Genomic DNA, 23,861 nt, shown 5'->3' with positions numbered 1-23,861 from the left:
TTTTTAAAATCTTAGAGATATCAACTTGAAGAACAACAAAGGTAAGAAAGTTAAGTTATTCAATCTTCTAGCGATATACCAACCTCATTGATGTGAGAAAGAAGAAATGTATTCAGTAATTACCTTATTGATATGTGGCCGAATTAAGAGTTAATTACATATAAGTGCATTTTTGAATATTTTTTTAGTCATAAGGCCACTAACTAATTTTTTCCCTCATAGATTTAAAATGGTGTTATATTTTGGATATAAAAACTATCATATTTACATAAATCACTAGAGTAAAAAGTCAACAACCATTCTCTCTCTCCTCTCCGGTGAGGTCTCCGGTCAACTTCGGCCGACCTCCGGCGACCACAAAAGCTATTGTCACTGACACCAAAAGCTACTGTGGCTAACAACAAAAGCTACTCCGATGAGATTTCTGATAACCTCCGGCGAGGTTACAAAAGCTACTATCACTAGCAATAAAAGCTACTGTCACTAGCAACAAAAGCTACGCTGCTGAGATTTCCGGCGATGTGACAAAAGCTACGCTCTCCAAAACCAAACGCTATTATCACAAAAAACTATTGTCCTTAGTAGTGAAAGATACTTTGGTAAGATTTCCAGTAACCTCTAGCAATGTCACAAAAGCTGCTACCAGTCTGCCACCAGTAACAAAAGCTACTGTTACCAACAACAAAAAGTCCAACACTAAAACACCAAAAAGCTACTGTCACAAATAACAAAAACTACTCTCACAAAAAAAAAAAAAAAAAAAAAACTACTCTGACCAACAGCAGACCAATAGCAAAAAGTTACTCTCACAAACATAAAAAACTACTGTCACTAGCACCTAAAGCTACTCTCACTAACAATAAAAACTGCTTTCACCAACACTAAGCTATTACCAAGCAAAATAAAAATTACTTCCAGAGATTGAAAAGGCTATTATGTAACACTAACAAAGCTACTCCTAACGTATAAGAAAGCTATTACCAACCAATACAAAAACTACTCCAAAACATCAAAATAACTATAAATTTACAATATCAAATGCTTCAATTAAAAGACTCCAATTTCAACCCAACACAACTCAAAGTAAGCACAACTTTAGCCAAATCGTTCAAAACTAAGAACAACTCGTCAATTAGGAAAAGAAAATTCTCATTTCTTCTTTGAAATCACTAAACCTTATCGATCATCACAAAACACAAACTAGTGACAAATCGAAGGAATTTGAATTCCAAAACCAGTTGATACAATTTCGTCTAGGGCACAAGGCTCTTGATTGGATTTCAAAATTCAATGACGCCAAATGCAAAACGGTGCGCTGACCAACACTTTTTTTTAAGCAAGTGACCAAAAAAAAAAAAAAAAATCCGGTTACCCACCACCTTCTTCTTTGATGAAACCAACGAACCCAACACCGTCGGTCATCCTCACTAGCCTCCGGCGACCACACTGCACCCATCATCCACTCCCCGATAGCAATCAATTGCTCAGTGCACCCACAGCCCAATTCTCCTCAGGTCAGGTCCGAAACCAGCAGTAAACGCTGGCCATCTCCTCGTTGTTTCTCCCTCTTCGGCGGCCATCTCCTCGACTCGCATGAAATTTCACCGTCGAAGTACGAGCACGAGGTCGAGTTCACAGAGAATGCGAGCTTTCGGTTTCTGAGACGAGTAGAGAATTGGAGAGATCTCAATTCGCCTCTGGTAAGCTAGCTCCGATTGGAGCTTCTTCGTCCTCATCCTCGTCTTTGGATTGTTGGAATCTCACTGAGAGAGAGAGAGAGAGAGAGAGAGAGAGAGAGAGAGAGAGAGAGAGAGAGAGAGAGAGAGAGAGAGAGAGAGAGAGAGAGAGAGAGAGATTTTGATCCGATCGGAGCTTCTTCATCGTCATCTTCAGGCGTGGTGGCGTCGTCGTCCTTGTCTTTGGATCAATTGGAATCTCATTTCGAGAGAGAGATTTTGATCTATTTTGGGGCTAGGGGCAAAATGGGCATATAAAATATAGAACAGCTGTTTTTGTAGCTCTATGTGGCCTTATGTGTACAAAAAAAATTAGATGGCTTTATGACTAAATAAAGTTTCAAAATGACACTTATGTGTAATTTTCTATTAAAGTTTCTCCATTGCTAAGGAAACAAAAATATGAAAGAATGAAGAAAAAGACCTAAACCCCTTGTGAACCGACAACCAGCCTGTAATCGTTCTTCCCTCGTCTCTACAATTGCAGAGTCGAGCCCCTTATGTCTCCATGGCCCCGAATTGCCAACCCCATCTCCTACATTATCTTTCTCCATCATCTCATATCTCAAACAATTATCACCAAAAAGATAACCCCAGAATCTAATTTATTTAATCCTTTGTGCCCAGCTTTTACTCTCTTAGATCTAGTTTAGTTGTCATTTCAAAAAGAATCTAATTTGATTGTACGTGACAAAGAAATTTGGTGAGTATAACAAAACCAAGTGAAACGAGATCGGTATTATGCAAAACTACTTAAAAAAAAAAAAACAGAAATTACAAATCATATAACGGGATATGTTATGCTACTAACAGTTAAATGGTGTCCGGCCTGCAATTAGAACTTATAATTCCAAAACCAATGGGAAGGTTTGCTTAGATCAATTTTAATTTTATCGTGGTTTAATTCGTCTGCCAGTATATTATATGTACTGTCCAGCTCAAGATGCGAAAAATATATAGCAAGCAAAGGGCAAGGGGTAAAGGCTTAAAGCATATCACAAGGTATACATTGCATTAAAAAAGCTCTTTCTTCTGCATAGAAGTTACTAAGATCATCCAGAAATAGAAAAGATGAAAAACAATAAAAAAAAAGGTGGGGAATGACGGAACTACTACTCACCCTTTTCTGGTTTACTGGTATGACTCTTTTGAAGAACGTTAGATAATAGTCTCTTTATTGCCACATAAGGCATTGTGAAAGATGTAGAATTACGTTTTGGATACCTTCTTCTCCAAGCTAAAAAGTATATATAGATGTGTTTCGTCTATATAATTAAAGGACTAGCTAAGCTTCCATTCTTGTTTGAGACGACTGTCTTTCATGCTAGAGATCGCAGCACCTGGCCGGAGCAATATATTATCTGAAAGTTGAAACAACAAGCAGTTTGATAGAATTCAAATTCGATCTCATTGTTGTCGCTGATATATATTGATCGACATACATCCTCTGAAGATATACAGCCGGAGACAGCAAAGAGGAACACCAGCTGGTACAAGTTCCAGGTACGCACCGAATCACTCATCTTTTTACAACATTCATTCATTCCGAAATCCGAATATATTAGTTATCTTTCCTTTTCTAGTCATTCCATGGTTTCTTATTCTGGTTTCAAGACTTCGATCATGGCCTTTCATTATTGTTAAATTTTTATTTTACTTCATTCATGCTGGAGATGATGATGGTTAGGCTCTAGCTGTTCACTGATAGCCTCATTAATTTGCTCGATTGATCGTTCTGGTCGAATTCATTTCTTCCACAATCATCGTTGAAATATATAATCAATGATGGTCCGACTTATCAAAACATAAAATACTTAATTACTTCCATATAGTGTTCGATCATCCAAGCAAAACTTGACGTGAAATTCTGCATTTGCATGAGATCGAGCTAGCTAATTAAGTAATTAACTAAGCAGTAGTCCGTCAGAACCAAGAAAGATGCCGTACGTCGTCAATTGATCTTCTTCTTCTTCTTTTTCTGACGGTTACGAAGATTATTGTCGGATGATGATGATCTCCGCATATACTGTTAAGTGGTAATAATAATACTGTTGTCGTTGGCCAATCATGTCGATCTATTAATATTCGCTGGCCAACTCTGATATCCTGTTCCATTTGGAAGTTGGGCATCTTTCACATTTCTTCATTTGGCAGTAGGCCATATAATAATCAAAATGATAATAATAACAAAGCGTTATTAGATTCTCTCTTAAAAGAAAAAGAGAAAGCTTGCTTGGATCATTTTCCAAAGCAAAGTAGCTGGAAAGCTGAAGGCGAATAATAGTAGTATTTATCACGAAACCAGATCTATAATCTCGATAAATTAGTTACCATATTTAATCATAGCCGGACAATCAGTAATCACTCCCATTTCTAGCTAAACGGTAACCTCACCACCCCATAAAGTAGCAAATTAAGGGATCGAACGTGCATGGCAACTGACACCAATACTTTGCGTGAGAGATACCTAAACTCTTTAGAATTGAAACCCTATTTTCTGGAATTGATACTTAACCTCAAAACTCCCATTCCTTTGCTTACACTTTCCTGGGAAAAGACATTGACAAAAGTCTCATTCCCACGGAAACAATTGGAACTAGAATTATGTACATACATACCGCAAAGGGAACATGATTACCCCAGTTTAAGAATGACGGTTCGGCTAACAGCTGTGTGTTTTTTTCGTTAGAGGCCAATTTACCAGTCTAAGCTTCTGACGTGAGGATGATAATGTTGGCAAATATCTGAAGAGTTCTCTCAGATGTTCTATGTTGTGTGTTATTGCGATGATGAATTGCATGCCACGCACCTCAAATTGCTATACCGACCTCTCTGTTTCCACTCAACAACTTGGGCAGTGACACGAGTCTGCATATGTGTGCAACCAAAATATCTTTTTTATTTTTTTTTATTTTGAGAAGAAGAATTATAGATATTTTAGATGCACTTCTTCTCAAAGGTTATAACCGTTATATGTGAAGACCAAATCTTTGAAAGCTTATTACAATCAAAACAGTATCTGACCAAATCATGAATTTTTTTTTTTGAAAGGAATCATGAAAATTTTTCGTTAATACATGTTTTTTTAAGTTTAAGAATCTTTTTTTTTCCTTTTAGTTTGTTTTTCATTCTGTGTATCGAAAAAATAAAATTCTTTTATTTTTAGATCGAAAATATATCCATTCATTCATTAAAAGAAAGGTTACAAATGATCAATGTCAATATTGATCGATTCACATTTTTTTTCCGATTCCATACACTAGAAATTATGCTTTTGCTATTCTTTCGGATGTGAATTTCCTCTTCTTTTAACCCGGGTTAATGAACATCCAAGAGATTGTCCGGATTAAACTAATTTCCAAAACCTTGCCAAAAAAGAAAAATTAATTCCCAAAATAGATGGGAATTTTTCATTCTACTGCTTGTGTTTTCAAATATTTCTTTAGCTTTAATAAAGAAACGCTAATAATTCTAGGTGATCCAACACTGATCAAGCACGTTGTACCAGAAGTGTAGTCCACAGGAAAGAATAAGAAAAAGGTCTATCTATATAAGACTATAAGTAAATGGACAGCATTACCCCACGAACACGACCTGCCAGCACTAAAACCGCACACAGTGTTGGTCCGGCCCAACAATCGTGCCGAAAGAACCGAACGCTTCGCTTGGACTCTTCAACCGACTATAAAGTTTCAACACGCTTACTCCAGCGGAAAAAAAAAAAAAAAAAAAAAAAAACCTGTTCACTTACCCAACAATTTTGGACTTTGGACAACCACTTCTCCCGTTTCCGCGTGGCTTCCACAGTTCTAGGAAAGTTCAATATATTTAATGTTGCACTAAATACTCTCAGATTTTTTCCAAATTAAAACTCACCTATATAAAACTACATTTTACGGAGTCTTGTCATAATATAATTAAAATTTTATACATTATGCTCTCAACCACTATAGCTACATAATTCTCATCAATTGTAGAAGACAGACCAGTCGGCCACTAAGGTATATGGTGGATTTTACCGCCCGTTTTTTACTAAATACAGTAACGCGCCTACGGTTGTGACGCTCCTATGGGTAGTATCATTGTTTTTTTTTTTTCTCTCTCTCTTGTTATCAGTTGAAAACGCCCTAGGCTTTTTTTGTCTCTTCTAAATCGGATTTAAAGAGGCCGGGCTTTTGTGGAGTACGGAAGGCAGAGAGTAGAGTGAGCTAGAATTGGAGTTTAATCAGAGGAAGGAGATGGGTTAGAACTCAGAGAGAATAGTCGAGATTGTATAGAAGTGAAATTTAGTGAGATTTGAAGTGTATTGTGTGGTAGAGGGGATAATCGGAGTTTGAAGAAAGCGAGGGTTTCTGTTTCTGTGTGAGAGGTTCTGATATGAATGAGGCGCGAAGTCCGTCAGAAACAATAGGTGACCAAAAAGAAACCGTTGTTAGTCGACCGTGTTTTTTCAACATATACGATGGAAACTTTGTCGGCAAAGAGCATCTCCTTACGTACTGGTTATAATACATTGTGGTCGTTGGCCAGTCACTTAGGATCAAATATTCGTTGGCCAGCTCTGATATATACGATCTTGTTCCAGTTGGAAGATTGGCATTTCTTGACTCTGGTATCCTTCCTCCTGCCCTAGGCCATATAATTCTTAAATAATAAAAGATATATTCTCGATCTTAAGAAAAGAAAAAGAAAAAGAAAAGCAAAAGGCCAGAATCATATTCCCATTAAGGGAAGTAAGCAAGTGAAGTCCAACACAGAACCCAGAAACACAATCTAACACCCGTACTGATTTCAAATCATAATCTTCATCAATTACTTTAGCTACTTGCATCATAATAAAGTCCGTAAAACTCATCATCCAAATAGCTTTCGAGTCATCAATTCTTTGCGTCAGAAACTACACCTAAACCCTAAAATCAGAATGCCAACTTTATGGGAGGGTAAGTTCACCAGTCACCACCAATGAAAATGATACTTTACCCTCCAACTTCCGTTTCTAGGTTTACGTGGCCCCCCATCTATCTACACTTTACCCTGCTCTAATCAACCGTGAAATGAAAATGATACCTTACCCTCAAACACACACTTGCCAAACAAGTTGACATTTGTATGTTTAAACTTTTGCAAATATTGAGAAAAGGACCTCATTCCTTTCCTAAATCCGATTTCCCTCCAACCAATTCGAACATTCCATAGGAGACAGCATGACCCAAATTTGGATATTTTCATTAACGGCCATGACTCGTTTAAGCTTTTTGACGTGGGGATTGAATTATTCGAGGATAAGGGCCAGCGAGACAGAAGAGAGTTGTCACGGTTCTTCTTTTGTCCCAGTGACGATGAATTTCTAAATGCCACTCGAGTTGTGCTACCGACGTCTTCTGCCACCAGGCACTCGTACATGTTGCCGCCTTATCACCAAATACACGTCCTCCACTAAACAATTTCTGCAGGGACACGAGTCGACAGATATATGAATCTCCACTTTGAAGTTTCAAATATATGAAAGACCAAATCTTTGACAACAAGTTAAAAGAAAAACAATATTTGGCCAAATCGTGATCGATGTTTCTCCATCTGGCAAAGTTTGTTATGCTTTCATATTAACTTTTAGGGTTCTCATTAATCTCTTGCCTGAAACTGCATCCATCTGAAGATATGATTAGATCTGGTATTATACACTTGCTTTTGTCGTCAAAAGTTCAAGTAGGTCAGGAAATTTGGTAAGTTTGGTCGACATAATTCCAGCGACGAATCAACATCGATGTTAGTAATGGATTGCTTAAACATAAAGTTTTGCCAACTTTTGCTGTTTCGTGTCCCTTCGGGGACATCCGATAACAACTTTTGCTGTTTGTAGTCTGTAAATTCGTTGCATAAAGTGGTCATGGTGAATCGATACCATGGGTTGATATTTTGATGTCGCTTTTGATGTTATGTGACGTGCCCTTTTTATGTGACTTGCTTTTGACAAACTGCAAATTGTTATACTAAAGCCTAGCAATTTTTTATATAAGTCAAAATTTTGGACTGATTAATGAGAAACTTATGCTGGTAGTAATATTGATACAACGACATTATTTGATATTATTTTCGTATCATATGTGTAAGTGGTAATTTTTTTTCTACGATTAATTCTTCATTCTTATTTTATAAAATTAAAAACACTCAAGGAAACAGCTAAAAAAAAGAAAAGAAAAGGGTAAATAATAAAAATCATTCAAGCAAGTAAAGGTAAGCACAATCCATGATCTACATAATTATGTTTTGCCTTTAATCGTGAAAGGAATTATGAAAATTTTAAGTTCTCCCAATCTAGCTAAGTTTGTTAGTCAAAAGAGATGATTTTTGATATTACATGTCTTTTAAGTTTAAATATCTTTTCTTTGCCCTTTAATTTGTTTTTCATTCTGTGAATCGAAAAAAAAAAAAAATTTCTTTTTAGATCGAAAATATATCCATTCATTCATTAAAAGAAAAATTACAAATGGTCAATGTCAATATTGATCAATTCATTTTTTTTTCCGATTCCATACACTAGAAATTATGCTTTTGCTATTCTTTCTGATGTGAATTTCCTCTTCTTATACCCCGGGTTAATGAACGTCCAAGAGATTGTCCGGATTAAACTAATTTCCAAAACCGTGCCAAAAAAGAAAAATTAATTCCCAAAATAGGTGGGTATTTTTCATTCTACTGGTTTTCAAATATTTCTTTAGCTTTAATAAAGAAACACTCATAATTCTAGGTGATCCAACCCCGATCAAGCACGTTGTACCAGATGTGTAGTCCACAGGAAAGGAAAAAAAATAAATAAAAAAATCAGGTCGATCTATATAAGTGAAGGGACAGCAAGCATTACCCCACGAACCACGACATACCAGCACCGGGTTTAGTGCGTGTTGGTCCGGCCCAACAATCGTGCCCAAAAGAAATGCAACGCTTCGCTTGGACTCTGCAGCCGACTGTAAAGTTCCAACGCATTTTTACCCGTAGCGGAAAAGACCGTTTACTTACCCAACAATTTCGGAGTTTTGGACAACCACTTCTCTTGTTTCCGCGTCACTTCTACACTTCCAGGAAAGTTCGTCACCGTCTCCTTTTAATTCTTGAAAAATTCTTCTCGTTATAAATATTTCTTTTTTAATATAAAACCACATTTTACGCTGTTTTGTCATGATATAACTAGAGTTTTCTGCATCATGCTCTCAACCACGGTAGCTACATAATTACTCTCTATTGAAGAAGACAGGCCAGTCGGCCACTAAGGTATATGGTGGATCTTACCGCCCGTTTTTTACTAAATACAGTAACGCGCCTGCGGTTGTGATGCTCCTATGGTGGTAATATCAGTGGAAAAACGAAACGCCCTAGGCTTTTGTCTCTTCTAAATCCGCTTTGAAGAGCCTTTTTTTGGAAAACGGATAGCACAGTGGAGTGAGCTAGAATTGGAGTTTAATCAGAGGAAGGAGATGGGTTAGAACTCAGAGAGAATAGTCGAGATTGTGTAGAAGTGAAATTTAGTGAGATTTGAAGTGTATTGTGTGGTAGAGGGGATAATCGGAGTTTGAAGAAAGCGAGGGTTTCTGTGTGTGTGAGATTTTGATATGAGTGAGGACTACGGAGCGGTTTGAGAAAAACTGACGGTGCCATCTCTCCTGCGACAGGTTACTGAAGGATGAGTCATTCAACGGGCTCGCCGAACCAGAAAAACTATGATGAGGAAGCCGGAATCAACCGTTCCGGCGACGACGAGGACTGCTCGAGTGTTTTTGATATTACCAGAACTAAGAATGCTTCCGTCGAGCGTCTCCGCCGTTGGAGGGTATGGATTCTCATCTCTATTATTATTATTATTTTTTTTTTGGCTTTCTATTTCTGTTCGAGATTATCTCTTTTCCATTTTCGGCCTTGTTTTGTTATGAATTTGGTGCCATTTGGTGTGCCTATTTAGTCAGATGTCTAGTCTAATTCTCTGCCATGCCATGTGTGTGTGTTCTTCAATTGGTTTACTCTTTAGTTTCTATTTCTTTCAGTTTTTTCGCTTTTAGATTTCCGCTGCAGTGGGCAACCTTTTACGGCAATATGATGTTTCAGTTGGTGTTTTGGGTTCGGGTTGGTTTCGCTACCAATTCATCATATATTCCACTATTGTTATTGAAGACCAAAACACCGGATTTCAGAGATGGTGTGATGTCTCTTGAACTATACCTGCATCTCAATGACCATTGAGTTCTCAACAAGTAAATAATCTGTCATATAACGATATAATCTTAGGTTTGTTCTCAGAATATATACAGAGTATGAGCAACATATTGACAAGAAGTGTTTGATGTACATCATTATCTGAATACAATTTGCCGGGTTCAGAATGCAGTAAAATGTGCACTAGAAGAAAGAGACTTATACGTGTCCTTGATTATGCCCAAGTGGGTGTATACTCTACCTTACATCAATGACTGTGCAAATTGAGAAGTTGAATACCAGTGGACGTAGGCATAAAAATAGCGAGCCCATCTTGTTAGGCTGAAACTGGAAAGTGGGAACTCCTACCTGGTCCTTACTATGAACAATGGAAGTGGATGGGTTATCTTGTGGGATTCTTCTTTTCCTGAGCTGAACAATATATCAAGTGTGGATGAGATTGACATTTACATCTTGTGGGGTAAATTTTGTTTCTGGGCAGCTTTATGGGCATCGGGCTCTTCAGTTTCTAAGAATAGCTCATTTTCTTTGCTATTCATTTAGATTGGACTGCTGCAGTTAGGTAACTAACCTTGGTGTTTTTGTTTGTGGTGGTGTTTCTGTGTGTTAATTATAGTGGGTATCTTGCCTGCTCTTTGCAAGTTTTCTTTTATTAAATCAATAAAATTTTGTTTATTATAAAAGACAAAGTACAGGTCCATCTTTTTAAGTTGTACAGTGTCTGTCTTTTCTAATATAAACTATGGAGAAAGTCATTGTCTACTCTTAAAAATCAATATTGAAATAGCAGGCATATGCGTTTGTATTGTTTTTCCTCTTGTGATGCATCTAGTCAGAGCCATTGTGATGATCTATGTGTTTATTCTGCATGGAAATGCATTATTTTCTCGTCATTTGCACCTCAATGCATTAGTACATGGCAATCTTGCTATATGTGTCTGCAATGCTCTGTCTTATTTTACGGCCAGTCTCTGTATTCTGCTTAGTTAATATTAGAAGTTTCTGTTGGTTGCTCAATTTACCATGCTTGCGAATAAATTCATCTGTTTCATTTAATCAAGGCCTGGGCTAAACTGAGTTTTATTTCTCTGTAGCAAGCGGCACTTGTGCTAAATGCTTCTCGTCGATTCCGGTATACCTTAGACTTGAAAAAGGAGGAAGAAAAAAAGAAGACGTTAAGCAAGATTAGAGCACATGCAGAAGTCATAAGAGTAATTTATCTGAAAAGAAAGGCATTTAATGTTTTGTCATTTGCAATTCGTATTATAATGCTTGTTTTTTGCTGTATTAGGCTGCATTTCTTTTCCAGAAATCCATAACACAGGAAAATGGTACTTCCCATCTGGATTTTCTTTCATCTATTTTTGTAATTCAATTTAATGTGATACTGTTACTTCTATAACTGATTTGATACTTTCATATTTTCAGGAATTGTGCCACCAAAACCAAGTTCTGCTGGTGAATTTCCAATTGGACAAGAAGAACTAGCTTCAATTTCAAGGGATCATAATTTTACTACTCTGCAGCAATATGGGGGGGCAAGTCTACCAAGGAACCTCTTTTGTTATCCGACTTTGTATATTAATGAGTTTTCTTATTCTTTTGTTGTTTCTTTACATCAGGTCAAAGGCCTCGGAGGATTATTGAAAACAAGTTTAGAAAAGGGAATTCCTGGAAGTGATGATGATTTACTAAAACGAAAAACTGCATATGGATCCAACACATATCCCCGGAAAAAACCAAGGAGTTTCTGGGTACAGTTTGTTACTGATTGTGAATTTTTGCAGTTATTGTATGTAAAATTAGCCTAATGTACAGATTTAATGCGATATTGTTATATTTATTTTTTCTTTCTTTTTCTGTTTGATAGAGATTTCTCTGGGAAGCTTGCCAAGATCTTACTCTTATCATTTTGATGGTAGCTGCTGTGGCTTCTTTAGCGCTGGGTATAAAAACAGAGGTGAGCTTGGTCGGGCCATCTAAAAAATAAATAAATTAAAAATAAGGAACACTTGTAAATAACAGTGTGTTTTGGACATCAATGAGTGTTTAGCTTTTGTTTCTTTGTTTGTGATAGGGTATAAAGGAGGGATGGTATGATGGGGGCAGCATTGCTTTTGCAGTTCTCCTAGTCATTGTTGTGACAGGTACTAAATGAACATCTGTGTCAAAGGATGTGTGTAAAATCTGTCTACTTTGTTGCCATTTTTGTTTACCACATATTCATTTATTTGCTAGTAGGTGAAATTTGTGTTGCATGTACTTTAAGCTTGCTCAAATGTTAAGCATTTTTGATATTTAATGGTTTTTTTTTTCTTTTTTCTTTTTTTCTTTTGCTATGATTCTGTTGGGAGTAATATTACTTGAATCCTTTTGATATTTCCGAACGTATAAACCTAATTTTGAGAAATTTTATGTACGGAGCGAAAAGGGTTTTCCATGAGATGGGAAATGAAAACTATTAGCTTTAAATACATTGGGGGATCTAGTCTTTGAAGTGATGGACAACAGTCTTATCAAACTCAACTGCATGTTTTTTCTTTACCTGCAGCCATTAGTGACTACAAACAATCTCTGCAGTTCCAGAATCTAAATGAGGAAAAGAGAAATATACAAATTGAGGTGTGTTTTCATTGTCTCATTATATCATACCTTGATGTCTTCTTTTCTGTGTCATTTCATTTTGTTGGTTATGTGCAGGTTGTCAGAGGTGGCAGACGTGTTGAGGTTTCAATTTATGATCTTGTTGTAGGTGATGTTATACCCCTTAACATTGGTGATCAGGTATCTCTAGCTGGCAGTCTTATTTTGTTGTATATATGACCATTGCTGTTCAAAATTCATGATCTATCTGATTCTATTTTCAGGTTCCTGCTGATGGGGTTTTAATCACTGGTCATTCACTTTCAATTGATGAGTCTAGCATGACTGGCGAGTCCAAGATTGTGAGCCTTTATCCCTGTTCTTTTCCCTTTTTTTAGTAACCTTTTCACTTTTGTAAAGTTGTATTTTATTTCTTTTGCAGGTTCGCAAGGACTCCAAAGAACCATTTCTAATGTCCGGCTGCAAAGTAGCAGATGGAAATGGTATAATGCTGGTAAGGATTCTAATGTCTCATTTCCTTTCTCGCATAGTGAACATTCTAGTTTTCTCTTCCCTTAGTGCACTATATTATCCCAAGTTCCCAACTTGCGAGGCAAGTCTAGGTTATTAAAGGTTGTTTACTATCATGTCTGATTGGAGTACTATCATGGGAGGTTCATAAAGAAAAATGCGCAGTTGTTTAGCAGGTTTTCTCTATATTTGAGTTTGAATGAAACTGTTAAGTCACGGGATTCTGTTCTGATTGTGTGGAAAGATGTCAACTATTGTTTGTTTATTCGTTATGCGTTTGGTTTTACAAGTTATTGTTTATGTTTTGTTTTCGTTGTTCGTATGTATGTTGAATGTCAAGTGGTCATTTGAAATTCCTTGTCTGAGTTGGTTCTTTGTTTTCAATTGCCTTCTATTTCACATAGTAGTACTCAAAAGAACTTTCAATATCTTGTTATTTGTTATTCCTTCTTCAGGTAACCAGTGTTGGGATTAATACTGAATGGGGATTACTCATGGCTAGCATCTCCGAAGACACTGGTGAAGAAACACCCTTGCAGGTCAGTTTGGATAAATTATTATTTAGAAGTGTTTTGTACATAGTATGCTGTACTAAACTATATTTGACTCTTATTAGGTGCGCTTGAATGGGGTTGCTACCTTCATTGGTATTGTGGGGCTCACAGTAGCTTTCCTCGTCTTATGTGTCCTTTTGGTCAGGTGAATACATCTTAAATATGAATAAAATTTGTCATGATGTGTCCCAGTCATATCCTTTACAGATATGTCTCCAATACGGAATGGACCCAAGCTAAATATCTGTGGACTTTTCTGTGAAGTTGACTATTGGATATTCAATTATTATTGAATTTTAAATCATTCATGCTAAATTTGTGTGGATTTGATCACCATGATTTGTTGTGATAATATTAACATTTACCAAACTACATATATTTGAGGCCGTATTCGGTATCTGTGTGACTGTTAGTACATGACAGAGACTGACAATTTTTGATCATATCATAAATTCTCTGCAGATACTTTACTGGCCATACAACAAATGCAGATGGAACTACTCAGTTTGTTGCCGGAAAGACAAAATTTGGGAAAGCCATAGATGGAGCCATCAAAATTGTCACTATTGCAGTATGTCAATATCTATGACTTATTTTCTCCTGCTAATTATTTACCAATACATGTGTTCTTGTGCGTGTTCCTGACTAATGGGGAAAAATATTATAGGTCACCATTGTAGTGGTTGCTGTTCCTGAAGGCCTCCCCTTGGCTGTTACCTTAACGTAAGTAAGCTCAGTCTATGATGCTAAAACTAATGAAAAATATTTTTGGTCGTGAGTCTTTTAATTCTAAATTTGAGCCAAGTATGCAACTCAGGTAGTCGAACCTCATCAAACAAGTTATAGAACTCTATATGTGCATTTTGTGTGTACTATGTATTCTATTATTCATTCATCTTTCATCATTCCTTGTTTTTTCCCCTTGACAGACTTGCGTACTCAATGAGAAAAATGATGGCAGATAAGGCCTTGGTATGTGTATTTTTCCTTTTTATATGTATACCTTCATTGATTCTGAAGTAGATCTTATGTAACTAAAATGGAATTTAAAAATGTAGGTACGTAGGCTTTCTGCATGTGAAACAATGGGCTCGGCCACTACTATATGCAGTGATAAGACTGGTACCTTAACTTTGAACCAGGTGGGTTATATTAGACTCTATTTCTTTTCCTTATATTATTCATATTTTTTGGGAAGTTTTGGACCTCCTATTAGTTAAATTACTGTAGATGATGAGCTTTATTTGTTCGGGTGTAGATGGCTGTGGTCGAGTCTTGTGCATGTTTGAAGAAAGTCAATAACTCTGATGGCAAGCCAGACTTGTCGCCAAAAATATCATCTTTGATTATTGAAGGCATAGCTCAGAATACAACTGGCAATGTTTATGTGCCTGAGGTATGCATAGAAGTATTTGTCTTGCTTCTCTGTGTACGATTAGTCTCTGATAGGATGTTAAGCTTTTCCGATTGTAGTGAAATAATTGTAGTGAAATAATTTATGTTTTGTGGCCGTTACTTCTTTTTGTTAGACTGGTGGTGACGTAGAGGTTACTGGATCACCAACAGAGAAGGCAATTCTGCAGTGGGCACTCAAGGTTTTTATTTATTTTATTTTATTTTATTCGGTCTTTCAATTTCATGTCATGTCAGTTCTTGTGGGTAACTTTTAAAAACTGTTTGATATTGAACCTTATTTGCAGCTTGGGATGAATTTTGAAGCCACCAGATCGCAATCTTCAATTCTTCATGTGTTCCCATTCAACTCTGAGAAAAAACGAGGCGGTGTAGCAGTTAAATTGGTAGAGTTGACTGATTATTCTTAGGCACAGTCACTCGATTGAGTTTCTGCATCAGATTTCTTAAGGATTACTTATTGTATTCTAGTTGTTGTTGTGCTTGCACTTTAGATGATATATTTTCAGTTCTATAATAATTCCACAACCTGAGCATTGTTGTGCCTCTTGGGCATCTCATAAAGCGAAAGACTTATATATTAGAATTTCATTACATTAGACAGAAAAGGATGGCATTTTAATTATTCCCATTAACTGTTGTGTGATTCTCTCTCTGTATATACAGCCAAACAATAAAGTTCATATACACTGGAAAGGGGCTGCTGAAATAATCTTGGCCTCATGCACAAGATACATTGACAACAATGATCAGGTGGCTGCAATGGACGACGACAAGGTTGGCTTTTACAGAAAACAATGTAGTTGTTAATTGCTATGGTTATTCTTGTGCTAGATATATATAATCTACACAATTCTGTATATTTGTTTGTACTTTAATTTTGCTAGCTGAGTGATTTTTACATGTTAACTTAATTTTTCAATCTCAACTTTTCCTTGTGCCAAAAGAAAATTGTAACTTGCCCAGAATTTAAACCATTTGAAAGAGTATCACAAATAAGAACTTATTTGTTTGTGTTTTAAATGGTGGGTTGTTTACTTGTTTTTACTTCATAAATTTTGTTAAATGCTTCTAATAAGATATGCCTTTGTTTGCAGCTTATGTTTTTCAGGAAATCTATTGAGGATATGGCTGGTCGTAGTTTGCGTTGTGTTGCTATAGCATATTTACCATATGAATTGGAAAATGTTCCAGCTGGTGAACAACAATTAGCTGATTGGGCAATGCCTGCAGATGACCTTGTTTTACTTGCTATTGTTGGTATAAAGGTAGTGCCTCCACAAGTTCACACATATGCACTTGGACACATAGATGATGCATTGCTACTTTTTGAAAGCTAATGGGAGTCCTACTGTGATATACAATTATTTTGCTAGGTTTACACCTCTAGCTTGTTTTCCTCTATTTTGCAAATTGATTGGTTTAGGTGAGGGTTGTGGACAGATAGCTGTCTTTTTATCCTAGTTTTCATGCTGGTTTGATGTTCCATTTGATTGTATCTGATACATTTTGATGCAATTTTAATGCTTCCTACAAAACAAACAGCTCTGCTTTTGGTGGTAGGCAGTCTAGTATTGTTTTCTGGGCTCCTATGTTTTGGCTGTTATTTCCATACTGATTTTTCCCCCCTTTCCAAATAGATCTCAGTAAGTTTAATTTGTATCCACTCTATATTGAAAAAATGCAGGATCCTTGTCGACCAGGAGTCGCAGATGCAGTGAGACTATGCCAAAAGGCTGGCGTTAAGGTATACTTACAACAGACTATTCCAAATATACTGTAAATGTTTATTCTTCAAATGAAGGGATGTTTACATCTGATTAAGATGGGGTTCAGGGACCAGATTTTCTCAGCTTTGTTCAGCGTCTCTTGCTCCCAAAATTAGTTCAACTTTCACACTTGAAACCTTCCGTGCATTCTTTTGGGGTGGTTTCCTGGTTCTTATTTGTCATTGAAATCCAATGGGCCATTTTCCCTTTGTTAACCAATCATTTATAGGGTTTCCATAACTACTTAGCGGGGATTTCTTTTAATTAGACATGCTATAAAAGCAGCACTTGGATGTTGGGTTGGAGTTTTATGTTTCCCTTCCAATTTTATATATGTGATAGGTACGCATGGTTACTGGAGACAATGTTCAGACTGCAAAGGCAATAGCATTGGAATGTGGTATACTGCGTACTGATTCAGATCTTAGTGAGCATCTAATTGAAGGGAAAGACTTCCGTGAGCTATCAGATGATAGGCTGAGAGAAGAGGTTGCTGAGAAAATCTCGGTAAGATCGGAGTAATGGATTATCTACTAGTTTATTCTCTTGGATCAACTGACGCTTGCGCGTATATAAAATGATTTATTTATTATTTATTTTATGTATAGGTAATGGGACGATCCTCTCCTAATGATAAGCTTCTGCTTGTGCAAGCGCTGAGGAGAAGGGGACATGTTGTTGCTGTTACTGGAGATGGCACTAATGATGCTCCTGCACTACATGAGGTTTGATTCTTTTTTTACTTTTATTTTAATTATGTTTTTTGATTCTTTGGTAAGTTGTATCGTCATTTTTACTCGAGTGTTCTAGGTTATAATGGTTTTGGCTTTATTTTTTTGTTGACCAGGCCGACATTGGTCTTGCTATGGGTATTCAAGGTACTGAGGTTGCCAAAGAGAGTTCTGATATCATTATCTTGGATGACAATTTTGCTTCAGTTGTGAAGGTTAGTATTTATATTTAACCTTTTGTTTTCAAGTTGATGTTGCTCTTTAGTTTCAGTGGTTATAACTTCTCTAGTTAAAAAGTTAAAACTGTCTATTTAGCAATGTAGTGATCATGAGATTTGATATGGGTGAGGCCTGCAATTCCAATCTAAAACCCCGAATATGGGAGAGTTGGATATGAACAGTGTTGTTTTTTGGTGCTGTCGTAATTATTATTATTGTTGTTATCTTTATTGTGATTCTTAATCTTATTCTCTATTGCTGATTCATATATAATTGAAATTTGCTTGATTGGTGTAGGTTGTCAGATGGGGACGTTCTGTATATGCAAATATTCAGAAATTCATCCAATTCCAACTCACTGTCAATGTTGCCGCACTTGTTATCAATGTTGTGGCAGCAATTTCCTCTGGTGAAGTACCACTAAATGCTGTTCAGGTTCTCTCTCTCTCTCTCTCTCTCTCTCTCTCTCTCTCTCTCTCTCTCTCTCACACACACACACACACACACATGCGCACACATTTATATCTCCATTTGTGCACCTGTTGATGTGTCTTTGCTTCTGGTTTGTCTAGCTTCTGTGGGTGAATCTTATAATGGATACTCTTGGAGCACTAGCATTGGCTACTGAGCCTCCTACGAATCATCTGATGGACAGACCTCCTGTTGGTCGAAGGTAAGACTCCTTTGAGGGTGCACCTTTTATACTTGGTTACTTACATTGGTTGAAGGACATACCACTGTAATTGGCCTGTATTGATTGAAACTTCATGTCCTTCAAGCAAAACTAAATTTGGCTGGGCTGTTTGCCTCTCTGATTGTAACGTTATGGTTTTACAGGGAACCGCTGATAACTAATATTATGTGGAGGAACTTATTGATTCAGGTACATGTTTTTTTTCTTTATTTCCTTAAGAAAAAGTAGTAGTTATTCCTGTCCTTATTGTTTTACTGCAGAATATGCCATAATGGTTTATGTTTTTTGGTTATTCCAACACAGGCTATCTACCAAATTACGGTCCTCCTTATCTTTAATTTCCGAGGGAAAAGTATTCTCAATCTGAAACATGATTCTACTGACCATGCGGACAAAGTGAAGAACACACTTATATTCAATACCTTTGTCCTCTGTCAAGTAAGTCTTTACCTGTTACTGAAAAGTAGTTTATGTTTCCGTTGTATTCTGGCTTCCACACATGCATTGTGTTGAATTCTTTCTTTATGACCACAAAAGATCCATTATAATGGCTTATATCTCTGTTTCAACAAGGGCACATTTTGTGGCTTTTGGGAGTATACCTGTATAATCGAGTTTTAGTCGTATTTTTCACTTGTCCTTTCTGCTATGGTATGTTACTACTAAAATAAAATTTCATTGTGCAATTGCAGATTTTCAATGAATTCAATGCCAGGAAGCCGGATGAATTCAACATATTCAAAGGAATTACCAAAAATTATCTCTTTATGGGAATAATTGCAGTGACACTTGTACTTCAGGTGAGACCTATCCTCTTGTTTTTGTTATGGGGCTTTAATGGTACTGGCAGTGGTTTAAAATTTTCTTGTTTTTATATAGATTCTCATTGTCGAGTTTCTGGGGAAGTTTACTACAACAGTCCGGCTTAACTGGAAGCATTGGTTGATTTCTGTTGTCATCGCTTTTATCAGGTAACTCCATAATGAAACTGGGATCGACTGAAAGTCTGATCTGTGCTAATTAAACTAACACAAACGTGCTAGCTCTCACTCTATATTTACATAATTTTGAAATTCATAGTACTATTTTTTCTTTTCTTGCAGTTGGCCTCTTGCTGTTGTAGGGAAGTTTATTCCGGTACCCGAAACTCCTTTCCACAGATATTTCACTAGGAGTCCTCTCTTTAAGTTTATAACTCGAATATTCCGTCGGCGAAAAGAGAGAACAGAGGTGAGAGCATTCAGCAATGTACATGTTTTTGAGCTTCAAATTATTGTATATCCGTATTTACCAGCTCCTGATACTTTTTTTTTTTGAATCGTCTGTCTTTCAGGCCTGTCAGTAGTAAGTGTGGAGTGTTAAGCATCACGGTTTTTGTGGATTTCCATCCTCACTTGTTTTTGGCTAAAATGGCTAAGCATACGAACTGAATCTTTTGTTGAGTAGATTTTATTTGGGATCATTTACTGCAGTTGTCAAAACAAAAGCAATAGTTAGTTTGGTTACTTGTGCGGCTGAAAACTACAGTTTGGTTTGTGGTTTTCATACTGATATTGTTAATGATGGTTTGTTAATACAATATATATGTACATGATGTGCAGCTTTGCTTTGAATCATGTCATTGTTTACTGATATTGTTAATGATGGTTTGTTAATACAATATATATGTGGATGATGTGCAGCTTTGCTTTGAATCATGTCATTGTTTCAATCTCTGCAAGTTTAATTTTCTGCTGCATTTTGGAGAATGGCATGCCTCGTTGCCCTAACAAAAGTTTGATAGGGCTTTTCTTTCAAAAACAAAAAGTGAAGTTTGATAGGGATGCTAGTAAGAGAAACTTTAATATTTAAAAGTTTGTCCATGCTTGGTGTATGAATTTATAAAAAAATGCCCTTTACCATCGAAAGGCGGGGTGATTTGAATTTGCGACAATTTAGCTCCAGACCAGGCTAGCTAGTCAAGTGATGGTCCTATTAATTGGCGAAAACCAGAACTTCAAAATAGCTTACGGCACAAATGGTTGGGGCTAATAGGTTTTTGTTTCTAGGGAAAATGATCATTTACCCGATTTTAGGCTAAAAATTGCCCACTTGCTCCACCAACTGTTTTTTAATCCCATTTACCCAAAACACTCTAAGGGATTATTTCCCCTTTACCCAATTAATTCTTTTTTCTTTTTTTTTGAGACTTTTTTGCCCTCTCCTTCTTTCTCACTTAGAGAGAGAAGTCACCTTCCACCTTGTTGTGCTACGGTGACCAGTGGCCGGCGCGGTCTCCGGCGACCGGTGACCGGACTCCGGCGAACGGTGACCTGATTCCGGCGACCAGTCACCGGACTCCGGCGGACGGTGACCGGATTCCGACGAACGGTGACCGGATTCCGGAATCCGGCTATTATTGCCCCCAGTAATCATATTACTGCCCCCAGTAATCATATTATTGCCTCCCAAAAATCATATTATTGACGTCCAGTGAATTGTATGAACTCCCAAAACCAAAATGAATACACTACAGGAACAATTGATCAATTTATAATCATATTACTGCCCCCAGTAATCATATTATTGCCCCCCAATACAAAGTCTAATGTTTCTACTGCCTCCCAATAGACCACCAAAAATGCACATTTTTGTAGGATTCACAGATAATTTGACTTTAATACACAGAAAACAACATGTAACTTATCAAAACACCACACTATAGTGATCCATGTCCCTCGTATCAAAGTCTACTGGGGGCCAATAATGTGTCTACTGCCCCCCAATAATTATATTACTCCCCTCCAATAAACATAATTCCGATCAATACAAGTCAAGTTTACATATCCAATTGACCCAAATAGATAATCACAATGTCTGAAATTGCAAGAAGCTGATTAAGGCTTTATTGCCCCCTAGTGATATGGGCACCCAGAAATTGCTCTGGGCACCCACCGGAGTGTGAGGCCGGTGGAGGAGTTGTCGGGGCGTGGGCAAATCGGGTTGGGATTGGTGTCGGATTGGCGGACGGGCCTTGTGGACTACGTGTGGGTCTGGTGCGAGGCCGGGTTCCTCGATTGACATGGTTGTTCCGGTCGAGGAGATCACGGTGGCTGGCTGGAAGGGGAAGATCGAGTTGGTAGTTGGGTTTGGTTTGCTGCCTCGCTGTACTCATCGGTGGAATGGCTTGGAGGTGCAGGTTCGAGGGTTGCCGGGCGACGTCGTATCTGTGGCGGCCTGGATCGCATCGGATCGGACTGATCCGATCTGGACTGGGTTTCACAGATCCAAGCTGGGGATCAAATTGCTTGGAGGAGGCGGCGCTTTTATTTGGCGCGGGGGGGATGGCGGAATGACGGCGTTGCCGGAGTCAGTCTCCGGTGAGAGAAGAATTCGGTGAGGGGGAAGGAGAGAGAGAGAATAAATCGCAGAGGGGAGGGGAGAGAGAGAGAGTCTGTGAGAGAGAGAGAGAGAGAGAGAGAGAGAGAGAGAGAGAGAGAGAGAGAGAGAAATATGAGTGTAATTTATAAATTAAAATGAGGGCAATACTGTCAAATACTGTTGGATTGGGTAAACGAGGTTAAAAAACTCTTGGTGGAGTAAGTGGGCAATTTTTTGCCCAAAATTGGGTAAGTGGTCACAGCCCCTTGTTTCTATATATTCTTCCATCGTAACGGAGGAAAATTAAAGAAAAGGAAAGAAAAACAGCAAACTCAGCAGATCATTTTTTCATGCTGTCAAGAAGCAGAGTGAAAATGGTGCTTTTGATCCCAGCCGATCATCATTTCCCCCCTCTTTTGAACCAGCTTCACACTCTTGAATGCTGACCTTTTCATATACCTATATTTATCAGCAACAAGTAAGATGTGAGACAACCGACACTTCAATCACTTCAATTGTATAATCTTTGGTCAAGAAACAGTAAATGAATATCACATCCAAAAGTAAGCATACTTTGGTAGAGTAACTATCGAGCTTGAGACCAGATGCTAGGTCTTTATGTGCGTAAGGCACATGATATCCTCCATCCAAGTAGTTGTCACAATAGACCTGAAAGAAGATTATAACAAAGAAACTTCTAACTTGAGTTTGGAAGAGATATCAAATAGGGAGGTAATTTCCAATTGTAGAACTATACCTTCCAGTTACATTAAATCGTATATTCACGTCTACAAACAAAACTTAATGATGAATCAACCCCATATTTAATCAGTACATCTGAACAGCTCCCAAGCCATTCGCTCGCTATTTGCAAGAACAAACGGTCCCCAAGTAGCTACTTTCTTTAATGCCCATTGGGCTAGCTTGGGGCAGCTTAATTGATCCCCTCTTCCAAAAAAAAAAAAGTAGCTACTTTTATTGGTGTAAGCCCAAACTCCTGCCCTCCATGGTCAGACAAATCAACTAGATTATCCCCCCATTTAGACAGTAACTGTTCAATAGAAGAATGCGATTGCAGTAAAAAAAAAATGTTAGAGCATACATGTTTATTGAAGTTCTGTATTCCTGGTTATCCTAGGTGCCTTGAGAAGGGCACCGTCTAACCCATATGTCCATGCCTGCTGCAATAGGGTTAGCACGTTTGTGAAATCATGTCAAGAAATAATTTCAAATGATTCCTAACAAAAATACCAGCAACCTGCCCAAAGCGAAAACTAGGTGTTCTTCTAAGGAAGCGAATAAATGTCAACTTGTTTTGTTACAAACTCCTAAACACAACAGGTATGCATAGTTGCATACAAGGTAAAAGTTTTGTAGATTGTCAATCGTGAGAAACAACACACTGTTATTCTTCTAATATAATTTACCGAAGTAGATTCTAGGAATCAACATGGAGCAATCTCAACGTAAAAAGTAACTAACATGGTAGGGCACTCAAAGCACGACTTTCGGCCACTTCCATAGGCAACAAGTGTGGCATGATGAAGACAGACATTGTGGAAAGCTTGAAGCTTGCCATGCTCATCTCGACACACAACAAACTCTACATCCCCCAAGTCATTAGAACCCAAAAATCCAAACACAACTCAACAAAGTCATTAGTATCAGTCATCAAAAAGCACACCTGCCGGTGAAAAAATCCCCAGGATTCTTTACCTGCTCAATATGTCCTGAAAAAATTTGAAAAGATCATAGATTGATTGTTATCATGATTAGAGAATTCATAGTGTGAATTAAATAGGAGCTGACCTACGGCTTGCCAGCCACGGTAGAAAATGGAGTCGAGTTCTTGAGCGTAAAAGGCAGGGTCGGTGTACCATGAGCTGGGCGGATGTACGGCTCACTCTACTGGGATCGTCGGGTCGAATTGATCCACCAGTGTCGGGGCTGCCACTGAAGGACTGGCGAGAGACAAAGACAAGGACTTGAAGGTTCTTGTCGAGTTCAATGAATGGGGAAGGTAAGGGCTTCTGGGTGGCATCGGTTTGGATTTGAGACTCGTCATT

At 37.6% G+C, this 23,861-nt stretch overlaps 1 protein-coding gene and 1 long non-coding RNA gene across 3 annotated transcripts; one reads left to right on the top strand and one right to left on the bottom strand.

Annotated features, from left to right (window-relative positions):
* The first annotated feature begins 9,078 nt into the window (after positions 1-9,078).
* On the top strand, positions 9,079-20,063 carry LOC112198283 (calcium-transporting ATPase 10, plasma membrane-type). 2 transcript variants are annotated; one of them, XM_024339381.2, is made up of 34 exons: positions 9,081-9,561; positions 11,036-11,152; positions 11,233-11,272; positions 11,370-11,479; positions 11,564-11,695; positions 11,812-11,901; positions 12,019-12,088; positions 12,493-12,563; positions 12,642-12,725; positions 12,809-12,886; positions 12,967-13,038; positions 13,511-13,594; positions 13,672-13,754; positions 14,072-14,180; positions 14,277-14,332; positions 14,539-14,581; positions 14,668-14,751; positions 14,868-15,005; positions 15,139-15,204; positions 15,310-15,408; positions 15,689-15,799; positions 16,120-16,290; positions 16,710-16,769; positions 17,134-17,298; positions 17,400-17,516; positions 17,639-17,737; positions 18,039-18,176; positions 18,314-18,414; positions 18,579-18,624; positions 18,739-18,873; positions 19,128-19,235; positions 19,315-19,406; positions 19,539-19,665; positions 19,769-20,063. In XM_024339381.2, the coding sequence occupies exons 1-34, from the start codon at positions 9,415-9,417 to the stop codon at positions 19,778-19,780; spliced, it is 3,255 nt and encodes a 1,084-aa protein (XP_024195149.1). In that variant the 5' UTR covers positions 9,081-9,414; the 3' UTR covers positions 19,781-20,063. The 2 variants fall into 2 exon arrangements, with proteins under 2 accessions (XP_024195148.1, XP_024195149.1); XM_024339380.2 differs by having other exon boundaries at positions 9,079-9,561; positions 11,370-11,695.
* A 1,932-nt stretch (positions 20,064-21,995) lies between these two features.
* On the bottom strand, positions 21,996-23,492 carry LOC112198884. The gene is made up of 3 exons (XR_005809161.1): positions 23,278-23,492; positions 22,369-22,973; positions 21,996-22,254 (listed from the first exon to the last, which is right to left on the bottom strand). It is a non-coding gene; the product is annotated as an uncharacterized LOC112198884 (long non-coding RNA).
* Between the last annotated feature and the right edge of the window lie 369 nt (positions 23,493-23,861).

The sequence above is a fragment of the Rosa chinensis genome, chromosome 4 (genome assembly GCF_002994745.2).
Source record: "Rosa chinensis cultivar Old Blush chromosome 4, RchiOBHm-V2, whole genome shotgun sequence".
Taxonomy (NCBI): domain Eukaryota; kingdom Viridiplantae; phylum Streptophyta; class Magnoliopsida; order Rosales; family Rosaceae; genus Rosa; species Rosa chinensis.
The sequence above is the reverse complement of the archived record's forward strand: the minus strand, read 5'-3'. Positions and strand labels throughout refer to the sequence as shown.

What these genes read in the sequence shown, in the direction of transcription:
- LOC112198283 (XM_024339380.2), top strand. Translation starts at nt 9,415, where the DNA reads ATGAGTCATTCAACGGGCTCGCCGAACCAGAAAAACTATGATGAGGAA. An exon ending in CCTAGTCATTGTTGTGACAG is followed by an intron (nt 12,089 to 12,492) that starts GTACTAAATGAA and finishes CTTTACCTGCAG; the next exon opens with CCATTAGTGACTACAAACAA. An exon ending in GCCAAAAGGCTGGCGTTAAG is followed by an intron (nt 16,770 to 17,133) that starts GTATACTTACAA and finishes TATATGTGATAG; the next exon opens with GTACGCATGGTTACTGGAGA.